Source organism: Uranotaenia lowii, chromosome 2, assembly GCF_029784155.1.
Source record: "Uranotaenia lowii strain MFRU-FL chromosome 2, ASM2978415v1, whole genome shotgun sequence".
Lineage (NCBI taxonomy): Eukaryota > Metazoa > Arthropoda > Insecta > Diptera > Culicidae > Uranotaenia > Uranotaenia lowii.
The window spans coordinates 19140499-19167058 of record NC_073692.1 but is presented as its reverse complement, the minus strand read 5'-3'; the positions used below and the strand labels follow the sequence as shown (position 1 = coordinate 19167058).

Sequence of the window (26560 nt, the reverse complement as noted above, 5' to 3'; positions counted from 1 at the left end):
ACAAAATTTACGAAAGTTACAAAATTTACAAAATTTACAAAATTTACAAAAACTGTGTTTGCTTTTTAACACTTAAGCAGGATTTCAAAATCAATGTTTATAAACTCAATTTCATCAGTTTTTTATTTTATGAATTCTAAAACAATTTTATCAGAAAAATTCATGTTGTGTCGATGGGATGTTTTTAATAAATTTTGTTCCATGCTTAACCTGCATTCAATATTTCGTGCAAGTGCTCGATCACGAAAATAAAGGCAAATAGGTTTGAGTCACAGAATAGGTTCGAGTACAAGCTCCTAACGTTATGCATGTTACAATTTATGTTCATCGATTTAGCTGAGACATAACCCTGAAGCGTTACTTTGTGTCAATATGTTACACATTTGTGGAACATCGTGCAAGTTGTTCAAGTGGTTGTCTTGGATAGGAACTGGACAGAGACATCTACAATTTTCACAAAGCGAAGCGATAACTGTTAGAAAGGGTTTGCACCAAAACCACAAAGGCAAGTTTTAAACCAAAATGACGAACTGAATTTCAAAGTTATTGTTTGCTTTTTCAAACTGAAACTCAAACGAATCAGACGATTTGATTTCAAAGTTTATTTTTGCTATTTCGATCTTAATTGGTTTGATGTTCGAGGTTTCTGAAACACTTTATTCGATCAGTTATTGCATAAATTGTTCTTGATGATGGTAAGGGAAATCTTAAACATTCTTCAAAGTATAAAAAAAAACAAACACGTTTTCTCTATTTTCATTTTTCTGAACAACAACGGCTGAGCTTTATTGGAAAATTTTACACACGTTCTATAAACAAAGACGAAGGGACGGAATCATTGTTCGTTTCTTTTGATCTGTTAAACATTTCTAGGGAGGGGGATTAATTATTCACAATTCATGTACAAATTCAACTTAAAACTAAAATGGTCGAACAATCGCTCCTGGAGGTTTAAATTCAATTAAAAGATATCAGAACATTAAAACGTACCACCTGCTGTTATTTGAGGTTAAAATAATTAGTAGAAAAGTTGAAAATACTCACCTTAGAAGATAAAATCGCACTTCATTTTTAGGGGTCTAAAACATTTTACTTTTTTCAACAGTTTCAGCTTGGTGCTGAGAATGTTAAAAAAGGAATGCTTAAGAACCGCAAACCTCCGCATGCAAACCTGAAGGTGTCATGTGCTTACCGTTAAAACTAAACGAAACGACTTTAGTTTTCGGAAGCAGCTGTAAGATGTTTGAGGATGAGACGATGCCAATGATAAATTCTACTCAAAGCAGAGAATGAAAAGCGTCCGTTAAACCTGAGAGCAGCAAGGAAAATTCGAATTAAACAAACACCAAAAGCATTGGAAAAATCGTTCATTTTTAAAATATGACTTTTTTTTGTTTAAATATATTTGTCCATTTTTTGTTTTCCTTCTCACAACAATCAACTCGACGCTGTTTTTACGTTATTACGGTTTCAAGCTAGCCCAGGGTCAATTGATCCCTGGTCAGCATTTGACACTTATCAATTCTCGTTTTGTTTAAATTTTTTTCAGTTTGTTTCTCATTGGTTGGTTTTTAGTTTAGTTTAGTTTAGTTTAGTTCAAGTTTAGTTTAGTTTCAATAATTTAAATGATAATCTTTACCAGAGTAAAATGCTATAGGATGAATGAGGGGGTAGATTTAAGTTTGTAATTTGTCTCTCTTTCCATTATCGCAGCGTTGTGAGTTAAATTTGTCGATTTTCTGTATGTTAATACAATGTAGCTTAGAATTGTTGCATTTGTTTTTGCCCAAAAAATTACCGAGTTAGTTAGTATTGCTGTGAGTAGACTGTGTTGATTTTGGCTTTCTTTTTTTTTAGTTTTTACAAAGGTGAGTATACAAATAGGTTACATTGTTACAGTGTTTCATCTTCTAAGATTAATAGTTTAATATTCAATTTCCCGACTGGCATGAGGTGATTTGAGTTTGTGAAAGCAAAGTTTTCTCCATTTGTGTTTCGCTTGCTAATGAAATCGCTGATTTTGGTTTTTCTACACTCGTCAAGAGTAGCTTTGAGTTATTGTTGTATTTAATATGTAGTTTCTCTTCCTTTTTGCAGGTATGTTTTAGAATATTTCGATGATTGAGATACTTGATCCGGCTCTGTTTGATACTATCAAACTTCTGTTTTTACAAACTTTCGGGAAACAATATAGGGAAAAGAAAACTAATTTCGAGGGCAACGGATAATCCACAGTTTAGTTATCTTAAAACTTTGCTTAAAATTAGTAGGATAAATCAATATGATTTAATATTTATTAAGTTGTTATTCCATGAATGACCTTCTTCTGTCGAATACCTAGAACGTGTTAAAACTGTTAATTTTCTAGTCTACCTTCTGGCTGGAACTCGATTTGTTATCCATGAATCCATGATCATTCGGCTTACAGACAATCGCCAGAATCGAATTCAAATCCAACTATGGAAACATGATTTTTTTGCAAGTAACATTCAAAACTTTTAGAAGATTTAAAGCTAAAGTAAGTTTAAGTAGTAGCTAAACATTTTTACTAACTTTATAAGTGTAATAATTTAATATTTAAAAGCAGATAGCGCTAATATTTTAAGCTTCACCTAATCGTCATTGACTTTTAAGAGAAAAAAAACAGAATTGCCGTTTAACAGACAAAAAAAAAACGAAATTACTACCACTTCTCAACTATCAAATCTAGATATGGCGAATTCCTCCAGTAAAAAAAGTCAACCGGTTCTCAAACTTAAACAATATCAATTCCGTTCACGATCATCTGTGGTGAATTTTCATCCCGTTTAACATCCCACAGATCTCACTGATCATCAAAAAGCAACGGTTGTTTGGAATTAACTAACAACTAAATTGGACGAAAGTTTGTTTCCATGTTCCTTTTTTTTCGTTCAAACCTTTTAAAATGAGTTTGTGTTTCGGTTAGCAACTCGCTTATTTTGTTTTAGATTAATTTTTCTCTGTTAACTGGAAGTTGGCTTCAGAAAAACTCACTGGAACAATTGATTCTCTTTTTTTCACTCCCAAATACTTTTCTATTTTTCAGAAACACTCATTCGCATACACACGATAAGACGATGCTTTTCAAAAACTTTTCGTTCCAAATTGGCTTAGATTCAATTTTTTTCCAAAAACCTTGACGAATCTGATCGCTTCTTGAAGATCGAATCGCCAAGGTTAGAACCACAATAATGTACAAATAAAAGAAGAAAAAACCAAATCGTTATTCCGATTTTTCTCCCGATTTGGTACGCACTTTATGCACATTCTACAATGATGGAGTTGAAAAGTTAAACTTTGTGTTTCTTCCCTAATGACTATCTACTACTATAATGATAACGCGCCGCTCTTATCCGAATCTAACTTTCATCACTGCTACGGTCTACTCGTTTTCAGCCGTTGTTGTTCACGTGTTTCTGCACCTGGTTCAGGATGTCGTTGCACTTTTCGTACATGCTGGTGCTGTTGTTCAGATCGCCGCCAATGTTTCTAAAAGATTGAAAAATAAAATAGGTAAGTGGATGTGTATTTAGCAAAAAAAATGAGTTTATGACTTAAGCACGTATTAGAAAGTTAGATTCGACAAGATGGACCATCTAAGTAATAACAGTGTTCGGGGAACCTATGTTCACAACTAGGAAACCTGCACCTGTAGGAAATCGAAAGCCGGGAATGAAGTTAAAAAAACGATCCGGACTGTCGACTTATAAGAAAGTAGTGACTCCAAATGGCAACGATAAGCAAAACTTTATGGCAAAAACAAGATCTCGGAAGCTGTATACTAAAAGCAGATACGCAAATCCCCAGAGAAACACGCGAGTTACACGGACTAAGGAGGAACTTTCGAGTAGAAATAATACTCCCGACACTTGTAAGCGAAAAAGTATAGAACGACTTTATTCGTCAAAGTACCAAAGGCGACTGGTATAACAAAAGAGTAAACGTTTAACTCATAGCGTGTCAGTCCGATCATCTCCACCAGCATTAGGAACTTCGTAGCACCCAACGGCTTCGTAAGGGTGTCGGGTAGCATCTGTTCCGATGGACAATAGACCAAGACAACTTCTCCTCGATCAACCATATCCTTGACGAAGTGCTGCCTCGTGTCTATATGCTTCGACCGTTTGCTCGTCCGTTCCGCTCGTACAAAAGATAGGCAACTTTGGTTGTCCTCGAAGATCGTTGTTGCTTTCGATACATCTTCGCCGAGGTCTGCCATCAAACGTCGAAGCCACAGGAGTTCCTGGCACGTTTCGCTTAGCGCCATATACTCGACTTCCATAGATGACAAGCTCACACAGGATTGGCGGCGGCTTGCCCAGGCGATAGGACCACTTCCGTTAAAGAACAGGAAACTAGTAGTGAATCTTCGACTTGCATGGTCTCCCGCCCAATCTGAGTCCGAATAGCCGATGAGCCCCCATTCTTGACCAGGCGCGAATCTCAACCGTAGTTCCATCGTGCCTTTCAAGTAACGAACTATGCGCTTTGCGGGTGTTCAGTCCATTTCAGTCGGTGCACTAACCTTCCGGCCCAAAAGAGAAACACTGGCCGCAACATCTGGCCTAGCGTTTACTGCAACGTACAATAGGGCACCGATAAGACTTCTGTAGCGATACGTATCCGCAAAGAGCGGGCTTGAGTAATCTGAGGTTACGTATCCAGGATCCATTGGGGAATTCGATGGCTTGCAGTCTTCAAAACCGAACTTCTTGATCATGGTCTTGATATAGACCGACAATTTCAGACTGTAGTAACCGTTCTATCGATGAACTTCGTGCCCCAGAAAATGCTTCACCGTACCGAAATTTGTCACTTCAAACTCTTTTCGCATCGAATCGAACACTTCGTTGACGAATTCTTCCTTTGTGCAGCCAATCAACATATCATCAACGTATTTCAACAACATGATGACACCTCTATCGTTTCTTCGAATGTATAGGCACATATCCGATTAGTTGAATCCAACAGCTTGGTTGTGGAGCGCTTGGTTCCAGCAGCGCGCTGACTGTTTTAATCCGTAGATGGACTTGCGGAGTTTGCAGACCAGCTTATCTTTCCCGGGGTTGGCATATCCGGGAGGCTGCCGCATGAATATCTCCTCTTCGACTGTGCCGTGTAGATAGGCGGTCTTCACATCGAAGTGTTTGATCAGCATCCCACGTTTACCCGCTACGGCTAGAAATGCTCGAAATGTTTCTAGTCTCGTAACTGGCGCAAATACGTCCATGTAGTCCACTCCGTGGCGCTGGCTGTAGCCCTGGGCTACAAGTCTGGCTTTGTGTTTAACTATGTCACCGGCCTCGTTCCGTTTTAACTTAAACACCCAGCGCGACCCAACAGTCTTCTTGCCTTCCGGTAGCTGAACCAAATCCCATGCATGAGATTCTAGATCCAAATCCATCGCTGCTTTCCATTCAGGGCACTGCAGAACTTCTCGATAATCCGAAGGTTCTTCAATTTAGTCCCTAGCAACACCAACGACGAAGTCACCATAACGAGCAGGTAAAACTCCGCGGGTTGCTCTCACTGGATGCTGCGGTGCCTGCTCCTCCTGAATCTGTTCTTCGTCGGACCCCGATACTGTATCGGAGCAACCTTCGAATACAGACGAAGAAATAGCACTAACATCACGAACACAATCCGCTTCATCAGGAACCTCCTCTTTTGCGGGCACCGGGACCGGGAGTTCCACCAACGATTCATCTTCTTCTCCGGGCTTATCTATCTTCGCCGACTGCTCCGAACCGTCTCCCAGCTCAATAAACCTGGCGTCCCGACTTACTGTTAACTTGTTCGTGGACCGATCGACGAAACGATAACCTTTGCGATCCTCTGTGTACCCTACAAATGTAAGCTTTTCGGATATTTGTAGTCATACTTGGTGCGCTTCTGATCGGGTATCTTGACGTATGCATCGCAACCGAATACTCGAACATAAGCAACATCCGGCTTCTTACCCGTCCACAGTTCGAATGGAGTCTTGCTCACAACCCGTGATGGCAAAATATTCTGGAGATGTGCCGCCGTGAGCACCGCCTCGCCCCAAAACATCTTCGGCATATCCGCATCCGCAAGCATAGAGAGGGCCATCTCCTGCAATGACCTGTTTTTGCGTTCGGCCATCCCATTTTTCTGTGGCGAATAAGGCATTGTGTACTCTGTCTTGATTCCTTCCGATTCGTAGAACACCCGCAGCTCCCGGTTCACATATTCGCCGCCCCCGTCTGAGCGAATGGCAAGTGGCTTTCTCCCAAACATGTTTTCGACCAACCGTACGTACTGTTTAATTCTACCAGCTGCTTCATCTTTGCTTCTGAGCAGGTGGACCACCGCATACCGACTGTAATCGTCAATCTAATTCAAAGTCATGATGTAGCGGTTACTTGATGGCGTTACGGTTTGCATGGGTCCGCAAAGATCCGTGTTAATTAGTTCCAGGGGCTTTGTTGTCTTCCGCTCGGCCAAGGCAGGGAATGGTAAACGCGCCATCTTCCCTTTCAGACAACTCTCACATGTAACACGGATTCCGCAATCAATAATCTTAAAGCCACTTACCAGATCCTCCGATGTCATCCTGCGCAGAATATTTGGGTCCCGGTGCCCGAGCCGACGATGCCACGTGTGCTGGCACCGCAGGTGGTGATCACCCGCAGCTTTCAGCGACCTTTCCTGGATCCGCGGCTTATACAAGCTGCCCACAAACTGAAAACGAGTTTGCTGGCAGGAGCAACAATAAAAAGAAAAGCGTTTCTTGTTCGTCTTCGGCCGTTTGAATGCAATTGGTGAATGCTTGACTTTGAAATTCTTTTAGCATCACACGACTGGGGGATGAGTGACCGGCATACGAAGAGGAACTCATTTGAGAAACAGTCAAATGAGTCTGACGGAACAAAAGTCTTCTCAGTCACAGCTTCACGCCTCATGAGGCTGACGGATCGCAACCCTGCGGAGTAACTAGTAGATACTTGTGAAAAAAAGTTCTGCCCAAGTTGAGATTACTGTTAGAGGACACACGACATTTTCGAAATACCTTGGATATATGGTCGACAACCACTTAAGTTTTGGTGCGCATCTCAAATACTGTTGTGAGAGTGCATCGAAAGTCATCGACTAAAGGGACTGGATTATGCTAACTGTCCAAAAAATAGCTAGAGACGTCGAACTTAGGGCGTGGTAAAACCCTCATCTAGACTCATATGTTTGGTCGAAGGTTTAAGGTCACTCAGATATAATCTTTCCAGTAGCTAGAAGTTAGGAAAATGCCTCTCAATCGACCCCTCGGTTCTACGGGTGTGGTTGGAGTATGACTCCAAGACTAGGCTTTTTTTTACAACATGGAAATTTGACTTCAAACCATAACAGTCTAGTGTTTTCTACCAAGCTAGAATCCCGTCACGACCACCTCGAATGGTATCTCCTTTTGCTGCATGAAATATCGTAGCTGAGTACGTGAGAACTTTTAAGTCCCACCACACGTATGAGTCCAGATTAGGGTTATAACGCGCCCTAAGATCGCGTGGCTTTTGAATTGTTATGTCATACAAGGCCCAAGACCTTCCATTAGCTTGTCAAATTTGGTTGAATATCTCGCTCTCTCCGTTCATCATCTTTCCTGATTCTTATTAGGTCGCGCATGATTTGCGAGAGACTATAGCACGCCACGACTGTTCGTCGCGACACATTTCACTCACAATTTTTTTTTTAACATCTTCATTATAGAGATTTTCAGCGTTCAGCTGGTTCATAAAAATTTTCCCTCACAATATTTTCAGCGTTCACAACTCGCATGGCTATGTGTGCTCCGTAATTTGGATCTGTTGCGCTCGTAGTTTCGACAGTGCTACGCTCGCAAGGTGAAGTTTCTTGCTATTCTTTGGACCATGACAGTTCGGCATAATCTATGACTTTCGATGCAATTTCACAACAGTATTTGACATGTGCACCAAAATTTGAGCGATTGTCAACCATTTCTCCAAAGTATTTCAGCTGCTGTTTCGAAGATGTCGTGTGCCCTCCAACAGTAACCTCCATTTGCCGGACAACTCTTTTATTGGTCACGAGCAGAACTTTGGTTTTATGGTGAGCTATCTGAAGCTTAACTTCCTCCATCCAGATCTCCAACCCTTTCTACGGACACCGTTGCAAGGTCTTCTACCTCCTCGATTGTTTCGCCAGTGATCATGAGCACGATATCGTCAGCTAATCCGACTATCTGCACGACCGCTGGTAGTTTCAACGTTAGCACCTCATTATACATGGCATTCCAAAGCACCGGTCCGAGTATGGAACCCTGTGGAACACCCGCTGTTAGGGCAGTAGATCGTAACCCAGATTCGGTTTCGTACGTCAGGACTCGATTTTCGAAGAAGCTTCCCATTATCCTGCAGAGGGTATTGGGAACATGCATCCTGTGAAGCGCTTTGGCAATCGCTTTCCAGCTGGCATTGTTGAAGGGATTCTTAACGTCGATGGTCACAATGGAGCAGTGACGAACACTTGTCCGCCTTATTTTATATGCGCGCTTCGCTTACTCTGTCACCATTCGGATGGCGTCCACCGCAGATCTCCCTTTCCGAAAACCGAACTGTCTGTCCGACAGTCCACTTTCGCCTTCTGTGTTGATACGAGCCAAGACTTGGCTTGTAATCTGCGACGATACCACCGTCGAAAAGAAATGAGTCGCGAAACAAACTACAATGATAAGAATTTGATCAGCATTTGTGAAATGGATACGATCGGTACGCCAATAGTAGGAACAACTCCATTCGAATACGAGTTTACTCGTTACGAGTTAAGCTGTATGCTTAGACTTTCTTTGGGATGAGTTTCGTGGTAAAACGGTTTTCTATTCCCCGAAAATTCTATCCGTCTAAGGCAATTTTCCCATTTATTGATGTCTGAGAAAATACAGGATATTTTTTTTCAGGAATTGAAGTTTCGCTAGGTACGAAAACGCATAGAATAAGAGGAGAACAACTATCGATCAGAGTTCGTCTCGAAGGTAGAAATAAGATCATCGGTGAATACATGAAAGGAAGAGGGATTGGTTACGACAGCCAAACGGATGTCTTCGATGATTTCTCTTTGGACATTTAATGTTACGAAATTTTCGAATTATTTAAAATTAAGAGTTACCAAGTGTAATTCAGAAGGTAAAATAATCATGTAATCATCAAATTCGTCAAATATCTAACCTTCTTTTAGAGCAAAAACCTACCTGTTCGTAACCTTCGTGAGCATATTCTGCGTCATGATGACCGCATTCTCCAGCTCCTTGATCATGAGCGAATTGGCATTTCGTCCGCTTCCACCACTCGATTCGTCGTTCGACTTCAGCCGCTGGTGCAGCTGAATGACCGAGCTCGTCGTCTGTACCAGCTGGTTGATGATGTTCGAACACAGCTGGTTTGTTACTAAAATGAAGGATGAATATTAGAGAACTGAATTTCTGTTTTACAAAATTTGGACTCACAATCCGCATTATCCAAATCGCCATCCTTCAGTAGCAGGCCTTCCATGTCCAAATGACTACTGGAACCGGCTACACCTCCTGCAGCTCCGACCGGGGTTTTCTTGGCATTCAAGCTAGCATTGACCCCGGCTATCCGCTTGTGGTGATCCAGGGCGATGCTGCGGGGTCTTGGTGGCACGGCCGGTTTGGTCGGTGCCACATTCACACTGGTACTGGTGGGAGATTCTTCCGAGCTGGACTCATCCTGACCGGTCGATGAGATGTTCACTGGAATGATGGTATGTTGTAAGGAAAGAATTCTTACGGGTTATTTGAGGGAGGATCAATACCACTACTATAGGCACTCTGGAGACCCTTCCGCCGGTTGATGATTCCGGCCGCACTGCGTGGGTTGATGTATTTGCCGCCATTGGTACCGGTGGTTCCGTTGATCTTGTTCTGGGAACTGATTGTCGGTTTCAACACTCCGCCACGGTTTGCCGATAGAGGTTCCGTCTCGGAGTCGCTCTGCAAGGAGGAAGGAATTTCATTAAAATTTTCTCAGCATAAATACCTATAGTTGAAGAGAATACTCACCGCCTGATTCAAGGTGCCAACGGACACGCTTCGGACTCCCATTCCGGAGGACAGTGAAGCTCCGCCTTTGCCAACCGAGGAAGTGCTTCGCTTCGGGACATTTCGAGGCTGTGCCGGACTTCGTCCGCTGGGTATCGGTTTGTAGTTTGTTGCTGGCGAATTTGAAAATTTTGTAAAGGGTTATTAGGAGAACCAATAATGAGATCAAGCATTTGCAGAGACTCGTGCAAAGATTACAAAACATCGAAACTACCTTTGCTCAAAGCAAGAGAAAAAAACAAGCTGGCTTGTGATCAAAATATATAGAAGCAAACACTGAAGAGATTTGTTTTTGTCAGTGAAAACGTTAACTGTGTGCTTATTTTTTGTATTGGTATTTTAACAACTAAAACTGGTTGTGTTTAGTCAGCCTTCGCATTGCTGATAATCTTGTAAAATAGTACTACATACTTAACAAGATTTTTAAGTTTGAGATAGCTACAAAAGTCATTGGTAGTTTGGAATCTTATCGGAATCTATGTAGGTATATCTATTTCAAATAATCTATCACAAGAGCTTTAAAAGACCTTTTTTTCAAAAATAAATCTAAACTGATACCAAGGAAACTGGTTAAGAGAGATAGACGAAAAAAAATTTTTTGTTGTTGTTTGGTTTACCTTTTCCCATACTCAAATCACTAAGCGAGCAAGCACGTCTAATCGATGACTCATCACTATCTTGCGCAGAGAGTAAGCTTCTGGGATTACCGCCTACGGAAGTTGCCGGATACCGGAGAAAGAGATAAAAAATTTGGGGATTTTTTTTGTTTGTTTTCGGTTTCAAGGAGAAGGAAGTGTGTTTTCGGGGGAAAAGGTCGACGACCGGAAGAACGAAATTTTTGCATTAGTTTTGTATTCTGAGACCTGTTTATTACGTTGAAGTTTGTTTGAAAGTTTAACATAGTTGAAACGAGAGTGAGAGTATAGAGAGTACAATGTCTATGTAATGCATAAAACTATAGGGTGCATTTTTATGGTAGTTACAAGATTTCTAATTACAGTGAACGCTACACGTTATGTGGTGCAAAGTATTATTACATTTTTAATATTACAATGAATATTATCGATAACTATATGCTGCTGGTTTACGGTTCTCTAGGTAACAACTTTTCAATCTAGAAAAATCGTCGCAAAAAATGGCTTTCGAATGACACTCTAGTAGGGATTAACGAATGGGATTTCGAAAGTTTAGGAGCGGAGATACAAAAATGGTTACAGGATTTTAGGCAGAAAAGTTAGCTCGGATAAAGGGATTATTGCAACAAGCATAAGATCAAGAAGCATAGTCTAACATTAACAAGGAGATGCAGTTTAGTTATGAATTATTTGAAGAGAATTCAGCATATCAGAATTAAATTACCTATGTTCTGAATATCATTCTTGATTATTTCATTTTTCAAACATGTAATCGTTCTAATTCATGATGAATATTTTATTCACACTTGAGAATTTTGTCCGTTTTATTGTAGGTTCTATAAAATCTGGTACACGAAAGAAATAGCAATAGGGTATTCGAATGAAACAGAAAAATTAGGGGACCCGAATTGCATCCCTACGGCAGGCTTGTAAGTGGTCACCATCGTTTGAATTTTTCCGGAGACTATCACCACACATCATTCGTGACAATCGTGGAGAGCGCAATCGTTTGATCGGAGAGCAAAAAAAAAAGTCAAATGAAATTTTGATCTTTGTGGTGGTTAGTCGTTCGACTTTCATCCCTCTTGCGTAGATGATCGAGATAATCATTCCACATTGTTCGACCAACACATCCAAACATCACCCGGCGCTGCAGAGTGGCGAATTTTTTTTCAACAGGAGGGAGTGAATAGAAAAGATTGCATTTGCTAATTGAGTCTGTATGTCTTCTGCGTGAAAGAGATAGGCGATGTCGTAAACTGTCAGGAATTATGGTCGTTTGACCATCAAATTATCCCTCTCGTGTACCAAGACACGAAATTTCGTTCGACAATCACACAAAGAAGAATGAATGTCGTTTCGTTTGATGGTAGTCGACTGTTCGGCAAGTTTTCGGTCGCATTCGTTTGATGGCACGAACAATGAAACTGATAAAAGCAGGCTGTGCGACTGTCAGAGAAAATGTCGATGGTTTACAAGTCTGCCCTACGGTACTCTATGTTTTCTGCTTGCATTTCACCATATTCCACATATCGTTAGCGTTCCAACATTTCCGCAGCCTACTCCGGAAGATTTGGACATTTTGGATATAGCGAATTTTGCCCTCTATGCTGTCTTAGTGAAGGGAGTAAAATCTACCAGAAACTAAAAGTTGAAAGAGGGTTGCTGTCTTTCGTCCCGTTAAACTTGGGAAAGTCTCCGGAGGGAGTTTTGTCGAATGTCGCAGGACCGACCATCTAGTGGATGCGGCAGTCAGATCTACTTCTAAGTCTAGGCCTCGTAATGGTCCAGGCGAAGCCCTCCTAAAGGGATATCCCGAGGGCCATATCTATGGGAATCCGCGTTTTAAGATGGAACCCACATAGGGAGCAGTAAAGGTTAACGGCGTTCACTGAGGTAGCCTGCAAAGTGAAGGACAAACTTCCCCATGTGGTGACGGTGTTCCTCAGCCCGAATAAGGTGCTTATGAGTCCCCTGGGTAAGCCCGACGACCGATTTACCAAATCACCCGATGATGATCGGTGCCATCGTTCAAACCACGGGAAGTGAGTTTGTGACTCTAAAATGCTTCAAAAAAACGGCCGGTGATCTGGCAGGAAACGGATGATCATAAACTCAGCAATGGCTAAACTCTGAAATTAGGTCTAGCCAAGTGAAGGGCAGAGGGGAGCCGATCGTGGTGAAAAAGTGGTCAAAGCATTGAAGGAGACGTATGCTCTAGACGACAATGTAAGAATGATTAACTGAACACATTGCGTTGAGATAATCCTCGAATTGAAGCGCATCTCAGCAACCACGAGTGACTCGGAAGGCTGAGCTCTTCGATGAGAAGATATGAAATGATGGAGAAGATCACAAGCTACACCGAAATGATGACAACTATGAGCGAATAGTTCAAAATCTGTTTGGATAAGATGTTGATTCGTGTGAAGGCCGGCTCTCCCAAAAGGAGGTTGATGGCCTTCGAATGCAGCACCCCCTTATCTATTGACATGGTTATTAAGTATGTACATCATGAATGTCTTCTACGCCGGTAGTCTCAGCTTAACGACCGATTGGAAGGCGAGTAAATCTATCACAAAGAGTCATTCCGCACATCTCGAAGGTTGTTCGATTGAAGGAAAAGCCTCTACGGCTTGAAGCAAGCGGGTCGTGCTTGGAACCAGCGATTCGACGACTTGATAAGAAAGCTTAGTTTCTATCCGTTGAAGAGTGACTGCTGCGTTTACCGGTCCTGCAAGAGTGCACTCACCCTTATCCTGTATGTGGATGATATCCTGATTGTCGTGAAAACCGTTTTAGAGGTTATCTGGATCAAGACCGAGCTTGGAAGGCTTGGTAATGATCAATTACCAAGAATATCATCGAGATTTCGCAAGCAGGATATGTCGAAAATGTTCTGCAGCGATTTGGTATGGCCGATTGTAAAACTATTGGAACACCGCTCGATACGAACGTTCGCTCGACGAAGCTCAACGATGGTGAGGTTATCACTGAACAGCCATTCAAAGAATTTTTTGGTTGTCTACAATATCTGGCGACATTTTCGAGACCAGATATCTGTGCTGCGGTTAGAGCACTGAGCAAGTACCAGGCCAGCACGGCGGATAAGCTCTGGCAAGGCCTGAAGCGTATTTTGCGATACTTTCGAGGTATAAACGATACGGCGTTGGTATTCCGCAGAAACGTGAACTTGGAAGCACGATCCGATAATCGAAGATCTGTATCAAGCTACGCTTTCATTATCTTCGGAAATCTTATTTCGAGGTCAACGAAACGTCAGCAGACGGTCAGTCTGTCGTCGACCGAAGCTGAGATAGGAGCCCTTCACCATGCAGTCAAGGAAGGTTTGTGGTTGAAAAACTTCGTTGATGAATTGGTTGTGGTTAGCACTTCTTTCACGTTAATGGAGGACAACTTCCCTTGCATCCAATACCTGGAAGAAGCGCGGACCTATCAGCGGATGAAGCATCTGGACGTGAAGTATGCATTCATCAGGAAGATCGTAAGAAGCGGTCAGCTGAGACACATCTCTACGGGGATCAGCCAGCTGATGCGTTCTCAAAGGCGTTACCAAGGGCGAGGCACGCTAAGCTGTTCAGTATTCTCAATTTACCAAATGAGAGGTGGTGTTGAAACTTACGGTTTCCTATCGGTTCCTACGGCATCCGGAACAGCAGCAGACGATTCCTGCTGCTACGAGCAGAACCAAAACATTGTTTGTTTTGGTTCCTCTGCAATTGATGATTGCTGGAACAATGATGACAGTACAAATGTTTACATCATCACACTGTGAAGTCAAATAACTCAGACTAGGTTCTTGGTAACTCAGCACGATAATGAAAACATCAAAAGTGAAGGTATCGATTTAGTCTGAGAATGATAAATATATATCGCTAATGTGATAGACTGTAGTTGAAGGACTAGACTGACGAAAACTGAATAAAGATAACTCTTTTTCACCACTGAAACCTGCGTTAAATCTTTCATTGCATTTTCCAGTGCTCGAAATAGAAAACTTCACTTGGGCCAGCGTTGCATTGCCTTTTATCCGATCGGGGTACGAAAAAACGTGCTTTGATCCATCCATGTATCATGATCGACCTATCGACTTTGCTTTTTCTAGACAATTATACGGAGCGTGACAAATGGTCTTGTACGGCAAGAAGTTGATGTAACGTGAAGTGGAACGCTCTTGGCTCATTTTCAACACAATCATGCTTCCTTATCTAATCTTTCCGTCTATAATTTCCATTACTTTTATTTAATATTCTTCCTATTAGAATGTATACTTCACCAAAATTCCATTAATAATTCTATTAAAAATCATTCCCCACAAAAGGGGGGATCAGCCCCCATGAGACCTGTCGGCATAGCGGCAAGGTGTAAGAGACGATGAATCAGAGAAGGATCCAGATGCAGGTAAATCAAGGGTGATGCGGACTCTTCAACAAACAAACTGAACTGTTCCCCGGAAGGTCAAAGCACAGTCAGTGCAGTGACACGGTTGTCCATTTCTCCCCAAGCGGTTTGAAAATGCAACTCTGTAACTTTTCGTTCTGAAACACAGGCCCAGCTCTGTTGAGACTTGAGACGACCAAATCGAAGTTCTGAAGCAACTCAGTTGGTTTGGTTCTTTCCCAACAAGAGAAAGAAGAAAAAAGAAATTTCGTTTTGCGCTGTTTGTTTGCCTACTGCGATAGGAAGAGAAGAAAAAAATTGGAACTTCAGTGATGTGTTTTCTTTCTTTCTGGATTTCTCCTTCTCTTACAGTAGTTCTGTTATTGAGGCGCCGCGGTTTCGCCCGGCACTTGGCTTCGGCTGCACTCGGATACGAGTGTAGAGCCTATCGGAAGGAAGTAAATAATGTGCTCTACAAATCGTAGAAGATATCACTGATATCAGTGTGATTTTTACAACACGCTGTTGGATTTGAATGGAGCTGATTAACAGCGTTGCCAGATTGCAAACTGCTTTAATTCGTAGGTTTCACGAAAATCGAAAAATATACTGATTTCGGCAAAATGAAACTCTATGACCTTTTTTTTGGACGTCAGGTAGAACTTTATCGTTTATCCGCAGAATCCCTATATTTTTTCGATCATCCGTAGAAAATCCGTTTGAAATGCTAAAAATCCGTACATTTCAAGCATCGATCCGTAGATCCGTGGAAATCCGTAGACCTGGCAACGCTGTTGACCAACCAAGGTCAGAAGCATTCGCGCTGTCATTGAGATAGCGAACGGAGCGAGGCTGACCAATAGGAGAGATGCTTCTGCGCGGTTTTTACCCTGGACGTGAAGAACACCTTCAATAGCGCCATTTGGACTAGGATTGTTCGATCTTCGGGAAAAGATCGATCTCCAAGATCGATTCAGATGAACGGTTCTGGGATCGATCCATCTAAAAAATCGGAGCTTGAAGATCGATCTCCGATTAATCGATCTTTTCCATTTGTAACAAGAGGGAACTGCTTTTTATTAAAAATATGCAAAAATGGCGCAAAATTCGTATAATCTTTCTACATATGGAAAGGAAAAATTTCAAGCGCTTTTATGTAAGGCGCTTTGATATTTCTGAGTAATGTAATGGCAATAAATATTTAAGAGTTTAATAGAAATTATTTCAAGGAATTTTTATTGAGATTTTTTAATGTTAATGTGAGGTATAGAACAAAATATGCGGAAAAAAACAAGAATCACATTTATTTAAATTTTTGAAAAAAAAAAAATTTTTGGAAAATCGCTTTTATTTCTTAAGATTAGCAAAATCTAGCAATTTTTTTAATTTTAATCAATCACAAACACCATGCTGCACCTAATTCAATAGATTTGGAAATAAATTTCTAAATTGTAATGAAATGAATTAAAAATTTCTTTTTTTTTAAACTGATCATGAATACTCAATGAAAAAAAAATTCGGCTCGACCAGGAATCGAACTCGAGTTTTCTGATTATCTCCGACACCTTACCAATAGGTAAACCCTCAGATGTAAACTAGTCAAACTGCAGGTCTATAATTTAGTTGAATTCATCGTATTAAATTCGCTGCTATATTCTACGGCAGAAAACGCACATCGTGCCCCGATTGATTGTGCTTATATGTACTGCCCCTACAGAGACTGATTTTCAGATTTCGGCCCAAAAAATCAAAATGCAAATTTAAACGTTTATATCTACTATTTTCAAGTTTCATCCAGTAAGGAAATTGACTTTTTTAGTGTTTGAACAAAAATGATGTAATTCACATGTTATAGCTGTTTTCTATGGTTTAATGAGCGTCCTCCTTAAGGTTGCCATTATGCTCTTATTTTCCCTAAATAAGAAAAAAAAAGATCGAAAGATCGAATCGAAAATAAACCGATTTAATCGATTTTTTCCTGGCCGAAGAATCGATACAAAAAATTGAAAATCGGAGTTGAAAAGATCGATCTACCAAGGATCGATCCAAGATCGACCAATCCTAATTTGGACACAAATCAACGCTCACAGGGTGAAGATCCCTGGTGGAAAGCTGTAGCCGCATTTACGCGGATTATGGCGAACGCCTAAGCGATACGATGCTGCAGACGGAGAGTATTAGGAGACTAAAGGATGTACAGATTGACAGCGTATATCGGAACGTCTCTTCTTAAGCTTATCGCATAGTAGTGGCCAACTAGCAGCTGTGGAACAGCTCCTAATAAGTAAGGCGGACAAATCGTCTGATGCCAAACTTAGGGATCTGGATTGGAAGAAAAAGAAAACCCGGCGAAGTCGACTTCTTCATGACGCAATTTATGACTGATCGCCGATGCTTCATGAAGTACCACTTCAGCTTCGGACTCATGGCCTCCAACATGGATTGGTTACTTAAATACGGGATTTACAAGGTTCTGTCTGTTGACTTCTGTACAAAGTTCAAACGGGCACTTGCCAGCATATTGGCTGGCTTTGGACCCGCAAAGACTCGGCATGTTCTGCACAGGAAGTGCGAGGCCCAAGCACTTTGCAGCTATGTGTTCGCCGGTATTATGATGGCCCTGATAGAGGACTGCCGCTAACTGCGAACGGTGAAGAATAACTATCGCCGGTGAGCATCTCAGTAAAAAGCTTCCAATAACACGGTTGAGCTAAAGCTAAAGCTTAAGCATCATCTGCGGCGTATTTGATGCCGTAGGTAAGTTACGCGCTTCGATAGGATATCTCCACTTCCGTGTAGTATACGAGTAATATCGTGCTTTACAACTAAAGTTATGGGGATGAGACTTTACTTTTTCTGCAGTGGCCATCGCAGGTAAAAACTACGATACCAGGAGTAGAGAAGTCGTTTACGATGTGTGAGTCATTTGAACCGTTGCAGGGTTACGTTTTCGTCAGAAATCATTTGAAACGTAGCGCGAAGCCCTGGTCGTGAGCAGTAATATGGGCGACTCCAGGATAATGGAAGGAGATGGAATCCTAAACTTATTACGAGCAGAGGCCTGTGACCTTTAGTCATTATAGGAGAAGTCAGGCTTGAGTCGAACGTCTGGAATGAGAATATGCAAGAGGTAGCTTAGTTCATTAGCTGTGCTTCTTTTTACTTAATTTCATCCAAATCTTCCAAATTATATTTTCAACATTTCAGGTTCTACCTTAACAAATAAATTATATATAAAAGCCCATCGATAGCATTTGCGCAATGATCTACCAAAAAATTTAGCAAATATCGAAATGAATAAAAAGCCAACCTAACCAAGAGACTTCCATGCAACACATTTCATCGGCTAGAACGATCGATTCTCGCACATAACTCATTTTAAACGAAACAACGATCGGATAATTTCAATGAAAATCCGAACGATAAACGAGCAGAAACGCAAACATCAATAATGTAAGAAAAAAAAAACAAAAAAATCACTATACAACAGGGTTAAAATTACATCACTCTCGAACCTTCACCCTCGGCATAGCTCAGCGAGTGTTCATCCTTCTCCGACAGTTCTTCCTCGTCCTTCTGTTTGAAGAAATCATCAATGTCCCCGAATTCCAACGATTGGAACTTCGCTCCTTCTAGAACGTCGGGAAGACTGAAGTTCCTCTTCATCTTCGCTCCGGTCGTCATGTGCCAGTTCTTTTCGTAGTCAAGCTCTTCCTGGGCTTGCCGAGCGAGTTTGTCGAAATTTTCGGTAAGGCTTTTGACGTAGCCTTTCTGGCGAGTATCACACTCGAAAGGTTTCATTCGGTTCTCTTTGGCTGTGCGTTCTTGTTCAAGTTTACGTTCCTCCATTTCTACTAGTTTGTTGATGATATCGATTTTCTTCTCGATGTCCAAAAATTTGCTGTACTCTTCGGAGGAAGCTATCAGGCTAAAATCGACTAGTTTTTCCAAATCGGTTCGACCTTTAACGGGTATTTCTGTTTGATGCTGGTGCCCTAGATCGTCCAGGGAGTCTACAGAATTCTCTTTTCGCATATCCGGCTTCGACAGAAGCTCTAGGCTATCCATGTTGTCGTCCTCACAAACGCCTTTTTCGGCAACGTAGATTTCGAAGGATTTCTCTTCACCGGTATCCAGGTTCCGAATCTTGGAACAACCCGGTGCGATGTTCAGATCTTTTGGCATGTAATCTTTGTTTACAAAGTCCCGCAATCGATTATCTTCGAATACGGAGGAAGACATTTGACCGATGATTGTGTTGAATTTTTCCTTGGAGCGTACCCTGCCGCGACCCTTCATGCTGGAAGACCTTCGATGTGCTACCGGTGGTTTGTGGGGAACGTAATCCATTTCCAGGGTTGCTCCGAGTCGATACCGATCCGTACCAAACTGTTGCCGTTCCTGTTCGAAACGTTGCAGATTTTGTTCGAACTTTTTGGCGTTCCTTGCGATTCGCCGACCGCCCATTTCGATCTCGAAGCTACAGGATTTTTTCATCACGTAGACGGAGGAAGATTCGTGTCCAAAAATATCCGAACGAGTGATTTGGTTAGTTGCGTTTACAGTTTTCCTGACGAAGAGCTCATTGCCTTCACAGTTGTACATAGGATTGGAGTTCATCTGCTTGCGTTGATTGGCAAAGTCTTTGCTGAGACTTTTGACCGTAGCGCCTCCGTATTGTGCGGCTTTAGACGTCAAAGAAGGAATGAAGTCTTCATCTTCTTCCGCTAGCTCCGCGGCTGTTATTGCTGAACTGGACAGGAATCTAGGATAACTGATTGAGGTTGGCATTCCTGGTACTGCTTGGCGTTTGTGTTTCGGAGATCGCGATTCGGCGATTCGTCGGTTAGCTTCCAAGTTGTCTAAAGTGTAGGTTTCCGGGGCATCCCTGTTGAAATAATTACCCTGCATGTAGTAATCGAAGCCACTACTGGCGTTAGGACTTGATCCGTACGATTTTGAGTTGCAATTGGCTTCAATTTTGTATTCATAATTGGCACTGTAGTTACGATCACGTTTGATTCTACCGAACAGAACCTCCAACGGGGCACTTTTGCACTCGGAATCATCCGACAGTATACTCTCCATGCTGTTGCAGAAACTGACACCTCCACTACCGTATTCATCGGAAAGCAAACTCTCCTGACTTTTCCGGTTTTCTGGATAGTGTTGGCCTAGGAAAAAGCTGGCACTTGAGTGGCGTTGCGTTTCCAGAAATCTATTTTCAACACTCTGCCGACACTTATCGTCATCCAGGATATCCGACAGGGAAACATTTCGATAAGGAACAGCCGGCTGAAAGTTGTCGTACATGAAGTAATCCGAAACGGAACGCTTTGGCAGTGAATCTTGGCGCTTCTGATGTTTGGCACAGGTGTTACGTTTACTTTTACTCTGTTCAGTCTTACCAATGTCTAAGTCTAAGCTGCAGTCTTCTAGGGAATCGGAGCTGAAGTTGGGATCTTCCTCCAAAAAACCAAACTCATGTCGTTCCTTTCTAGCGGTACTTTTCAAACCTTCTACATTGTCTCGGCTCATGTCCAAGTGCTTAAATTGTTCATCCGAGGAAATTGCTGGCTGTTGGGGGCCTTCGCTTGTGGACTTTTTGGGCTCCAAATCGTCCAAATCACCGTACTTGCTAGTAATTTCCTGGATCATCTTTTCCGTATCGGAATGAATCATATCCAGAATAGTTTTAGCGTCTTCGTAGTACATCGAATGCCGACCCTGTCGATGCGATCTTTGTCGAGATCCTTCTCCGGTGGCACCCGGAACTTCTCCACCATCCTGATGAGTCGATAACATACTCCACTCCTGTTCTTCGTGAACCGGAGATACGGGACACGATTTGTAGTTTTTTAATATCCCCGGATGCTTCCGCAGCTTATCTGCTGGGACCGGAGGCAATTCCGGAAGCTCCAACTTATCCGGCCGAATCGTAGTATTCTCTTCGTCACTTTCTTCCTCATCAGGTTGCTGGGCAGGGTATATTCCGAGATTTTTAGGATAGGGTGGAAGCTCTTGTTGAATTTGATTGATCATGGCGCAATTCTGAACTATCCGCGACCTTGGCGCAGCACAGTTCAAGTAATTAAAACTATTTACTGATGAATTTTGCTGTGCAGCATTGTTTCGACAGTAGTAAGAATTATCACCTTTAGAATGTTTTAATCAAAATTTACCGTTACGACCAGTTGAAAGTGGACAAGCAGCATGTGATGAAATAGAAAAAGAACAGCGGTTTAAGCGCTTCCTTTTTTACAGTCTTGGACTAAATTGAAACAAAAACTTGTAAATCGTCTGACATGTTTGCATGGATAAAGTCGTTCTACTTTTTTCAACTTAAAGGACACGCTAGTAGCAAGAACAAAAGTATAAAACTGTACAGAGGTGAATAGCGTGTTTGATACCAATAACCTAGCTGTTGATTTTTTTTTGAATCCACAACCTTACGAAACAATATGATCCTAAATACTAGCGTTTTAGCGTTTGTTACCAAATACCATTAGAATGAAATAAAAACAAAAGCAAAATACACGTGACAAATGTTAGTCAAGCGGTCGAAGAAAAGTAAAGTTTTAGTTTTGAGAAAAGAAAAGAAAAGAATAAAATCCACCACCATCAAAAATAAGTACACAACAAGGGGTGTCGTTGGTGTATGACTTTCTAGACTTATAGTATCTTGAGGGTACAAGTTGGACAAAATAAAATTTCTTTTTCTAGAGAAAAAATTTCGGAAAACCGACAAACTTACCACCTAACCGTTGCAATCGGCCGGGCCCACCGGGACTGCCGCTCATCATGGCCGAGTGGCTCAGATCGGATATACTTTGACTAGCGCGCAAACCGGATCGGTAACCAACCTAGAAAGGTAAGTGGAGCGTCAAATTTATTTTTATCGTGAATGGGAACAGGTAAGGTAATCGAAAATAAGGATTTTTTTTTTGGATGACGAACATGGATGTTTAATGTGATTTAACGTGAAAGGTTTAATGTTAAATTTGTTGTGGTTAATAATGTGTCGTTGTCCACAGTAGTGTCCATGTAGTTTTATGTTAGGAAAATTGTGGTTTTCTAACATCAGATCGTTTATACAGAGCGTATTACTTTTTTAACCCCTAAAAACCGAATGAAAGCTTTCTTAACTGTATTAATGTCCTGCTAAACTTGTAGCTGATCTCAAATGTTACAAAATTCAAACCTTTAAATCCAAATTCATTTTAAGTTGAATGAATCTTGTTAAACAGGAAATTATCAGATTAAATCCAAACTTTCACTTATCATTAGAGAAAAATATAGGGCACTTTTTTGCAAATGTTGATTCAATCACAAACTTAAAAAAATTTGCCACCATTGTATGCTTCTACTCTTAAAAGTCATTAAGCCGAAAAGCTGAAATGCGTAGTCTTTTCTTGCTGTTATTTGAGTACACTATGTATTTCCATAGTAAACGGAAATAGGGACACCGAGTCTTCCTCTCGTTTTAACGAGAATTTTCAGTATCACGTCTACATTTTCGCTTGTGATTGAAACACTGGTTATACAAGAGGGTAAGATGACTCGATCCTTTCAGAACCTTTTGGTATTAGCACTAATTATCAGATTTTCTGAAGTAGATAGGTTAAAGTTGCCAGAATTTTTTCAGAACGTATCCGAGCCGTACAAATCCGGGCAATTTTATATGAATGCCATCAAAATCCGGGCATTTGATTCCAAAATTGACGACCAAAAATCCGGGCAAATTTAGCCAAAATCCTGAAATCACTCAGCAAAAATCAAGAAAAAAAATTGAAAAAATTACATCAAAAATTATCGACAGATTTTAAACCGAATTTTAGGGTTTCAAATAACCTTTCATGATTATTTTGAAAAAAAAATTGGTTTCGTAGGTAAAGTAAAAATTTTAACAGCAAATTTTTTTTTTTATTTGCCAAATAAAGTAAATAGATCCGGGCATTTTCCGATGAAATTCAGGCAAGCGGGCCAGGCCGAACTTTTCCCAAATATTGTATTAAATATCTGGGCAAACCCGGATAAAACCGGGCAATCTGGCAACCTAAAGTAGGTGTACATAACTATGGGTTATTTCCTTTTCAATTTGTTGCAAAAATTTTACTTTTGAGTATTGTGTCTATTTTCCCGTATTCCATGTGCGGGTTTATAAGATTTTTTCCTGAATATATGGTTCGAAGTAACGGATGTTTTTAAACTAACGTATGTGCCTAGAAGGAGTTATAAAGGAGGAAAGAAGTACCAAGAAAAACCAGTGTAATATTTTTTTGAATATCATCTCCAGGTATAATAGCTCATTCTTAAAAGAGCCTTAGTGTGAATAATTCACTTATGAGGGTCTGTACCACATTCAGCTGAAATTATTGGTCTGCTAACTCATTTAATGGTATTCATCCTGATCCATTTAGTCTTTTTATATCAGGATTTGATGATCAGGACAACATTCATTTTTTGAAAACGCATTATCCCAATAATGTTTCAATACCATGGAAATAAAGTGAATAGCAGCCTAATATGCTGTTTGAAATATGGTAATCCAATCTGTAAAGATAACCCAGCTAACATGAAATCTTAAAGGAATGATAATCCAAATCGACTATTAAGACATTTTCAATAACCATCGTCAATAACGTTAGTATTGAGTAGTTTTCTATCATTCATTTACGAAAAGATTTGCCCAAAAAAGTTGAATCAGATAGCAGTTTAGTCAATTCGTAAAAATGTCTTCAAAAAGTTGGAATCTTGTTATTGTAGATATATCGCCTCCACTTTTGTAGTTATATGCTATTTGGTAAGTTTAATACAATCTTTTCATCTGGTATATTTGTTTGAATAATTCTGTTGTTCCTGCGATATACCTTCTTAAATGTTTGCTGGGAAACTAATGAATGGCATCGAAAGCTTTGTCTAGTAGTACGGAGAGGATCGCCTTAATTTTGCATTTGTATTGTGGTGAATGATTTTTGAAGGCTCATCCTGATAACCTAATTAAAGCCCCATTTTCCCCAATTTTTGGAAATAAGCCTGATTTTGCCTGATTTTTTAGTTTTCACATGAAACTAGTACATATCCGTTCAAAATTCAATAGAAATTCAGTGCTCCGTCGTCGTCGTTACTCCAACCTTGAACTCAATAACTTCACACTCTATCGGATTCAAATCTTCTATCATTGTTTTAGAAAATTTAGGTATCCTGAAGTCTAAGTTTTTGTCAGACTTTGTCTATCGCATCCAGTTTTACTGATAAGGCGTTTCAAGAAAAACGGTGTAATGCAAAATCAATCATTGATCAATTTTTTTTATATTTTTTTACTTTTTTGTTGAAGACTGCAAAGCGTTTTAACTTTTAGTTTGAAAAATATCTAGAATTCATCTTAATTTGAAATTTCACTGGGATATTATTTCAACAGAGCGCGGGAAAATGAAAAATTAATAAAATTACTATAACTTCAAAGTCAAAGCTTGCAATTGATTTGTGTTTCAAAGTGAGCAACTTACGCAAATGTACTTTTTATCAAAATTATTTAACTAGAAGATTAATGACTGGAAAATATGATTGTCGTATAAACATTCGTTCACATTTCTATAGAAATATATAGATCATGTATATCAGTTCCACAACATTTTACAACGGTGAGCAAAAAAGAGCACACAGCTCGATCATTTTACGTTAGCCTGATTTTTATTTTCAAGCTTCTTGAATTTTGGGAAAAAATGTTGGCAACCCTGGTCCGACGAGCGGACTGAAAGTTGGAAGGAGAGCGCGAGAGAAGAGATGAGAGTCGTCGGCCAATCAGCGAGCAGCAGCCGACCAGTCAAAGATATAAAAACGCGCACTGCCGCCCGTGTGTCGTCAATCGTTGTCAAACCGCCATATCGTCAAGATAGGACGGAGGAAAAGAATGTTAATAGTAAAGCAGAGAACTAAAATAGTTTATAGGCCGAAACTAGTGCCTTCTTTCTTCGCTCGTTCTAACGCCTTGCTCCCGATCCAGCTGCCACAATCGGCTCTTTTCAGAGCCCATACGAAAGAGTTTGGATCTTGGTCAACCAGGTGATCGAGACCCCTCAAGCCTTGGCCGCTAGCCAGCGTCATAAGGACCTGCCTCCACTGATGGGACAACCATGCATGGTTGTCTGTTCAGGTCCAATCCCACCTACACCCACCCACCCAACTACACCAAACCCACTAGAGGCTGTCGACGGGTCTGCCAAACCCGCGCGGAAGAAGTGGTGCACCCGGGTACTTAGGTACCAGTACTTGGGTGTGTGCGTGATGGTCCAACACGCTTTCGGGGGGTCATGACCCTGATATGCGGACGTGACCAGAGGGAGAGCGATCGCCAACTCGTTTCGCGTTTCGGTGGGTATAGACCCGACTCGCAAAACGAGTAGATGCGCAAAGTGGTGGCCAAAAGTGGGCCGATCACTTGAGACGTGTTTTACACGTCAGTGTCTGAGAGGCACGGTTTGCCGGAGGTGTCAGGGTTCGACACGCGTTTCGGGAATTGTTGCGCCTGAACCGCGAGTGTGACCTGATGAGAGCGGTCTATAGCTCGATCTGCGCTTCGGGTGAATAAAGCGCCCGACTTGAAGATCGAGTAGTTGCGCTGAGTGGTGACTTAAGTCAACACTATTTGTGAGTTCGGAGGAGTCTGAGTCCTACACGTGGCTTAGGGGGCTTACCCCCCCTACCCGCGGGTTTGAACAGAGAAAGTGTCGTCGACAACTCGCTTTGTGTTTCCGGCCTTCCCGGACTGGATTCACGAAGTTAGTAGGTGCACTGCGTGGGGATCTCATTCACACGATGAGATGTCGGGTCCTAACTCGTCAGAGGAGGGGTTGCGCATCGAGTTGTGTTAGAATGAGGTATTGCTGATAGAGGGTTCGGAAACGAGTATTGCCTTGGAGCGCACTAGCGCGAATTGACCTCCCACTATTGAAGCAAAGTGTGTCAAACAGTTCGAGGTGGGAACAAAGGTCAGCGGCCCCAGGTGGACTTTATGGCGTAGGGGTACATAGTATCAGTCGTCCAACTGCACCCATAAACCCAGAGTTGCAAACTGGGGGGACGCTGTGGCTCGCCGCGCCTTGGATTGCAATCCGTGAAAAGGATTTACCACCTAGGTGATCAACTAATGAAAAAAAAGTCCAATCCCACGAGGGGAGCGGACCATCAGTGGTAGTTTTCCCATGCGCTCACATCGACCTGGCCTTGCAGACAGTCCGCGGATCTGCCTCCGTTGTTTGGCAACCACCAGAGGTCGTCACAACCCAATCCCAGAAGAGGAAAGGGCAAGCAGTGATAGTTTCGCCAAGGCCCCTTCTCCTTACAGTCCTATGGCTTTTCATGGCCACAACAGTTGTCTATGACCGGACAAGAAAATATTCAAAATTAAACA

The 26560-nt window shown here is 41.4% G+C and overlaps 1 protein-coding gene across 3 annotated transcripts in view; it reads right to left on the bottom strand.

Annotated features, from left to right (window-relative positions):
• Nucleotides 1-744: 744 nt before the first annotated feature.
• The window catches only part of LOC129749077 (uncharacterized), a 122574-nt gene continuing 96758 nt past the window's right edge, over nt 745-26560 (bottom strand). For 2 of the 3 annotated variants that reach the window (XM_055743924.1, XM_055743925.1), the window contains exons 8-15: nt 21902-22010; nt 18663-21302; nt 10729-10821; nt 10073-10224; nt 9826-10003; nt 9497-9763; nt 9242-9437; nt 745-3510 (exon numbers count right to left, since the gene is read on the bottom strand). In XM_055743924.1, the coding sequence (XP_055599899.1) occupies nt 3414-3510; nt 9242-9437; nt 9497-9763; nt 9826-10003; nt 10073-10224; nt 10729-10821; nt 18663-21302; nt 21902-22010 (3732 nt within the window). In that variant the 3' untranslated portion in view covers nt 745-3413. The remainder of the gene's footprint in view (nt 3511-9241; nt 9438-9496; nt 9764-9825; nt 10004-10072; nt 10225-10728; nt 10822-18662; nt 21303-21901; nt 22011-26560) is intronic. The other variant, XM_055743926.1, reaches the window with a different exon arrangement.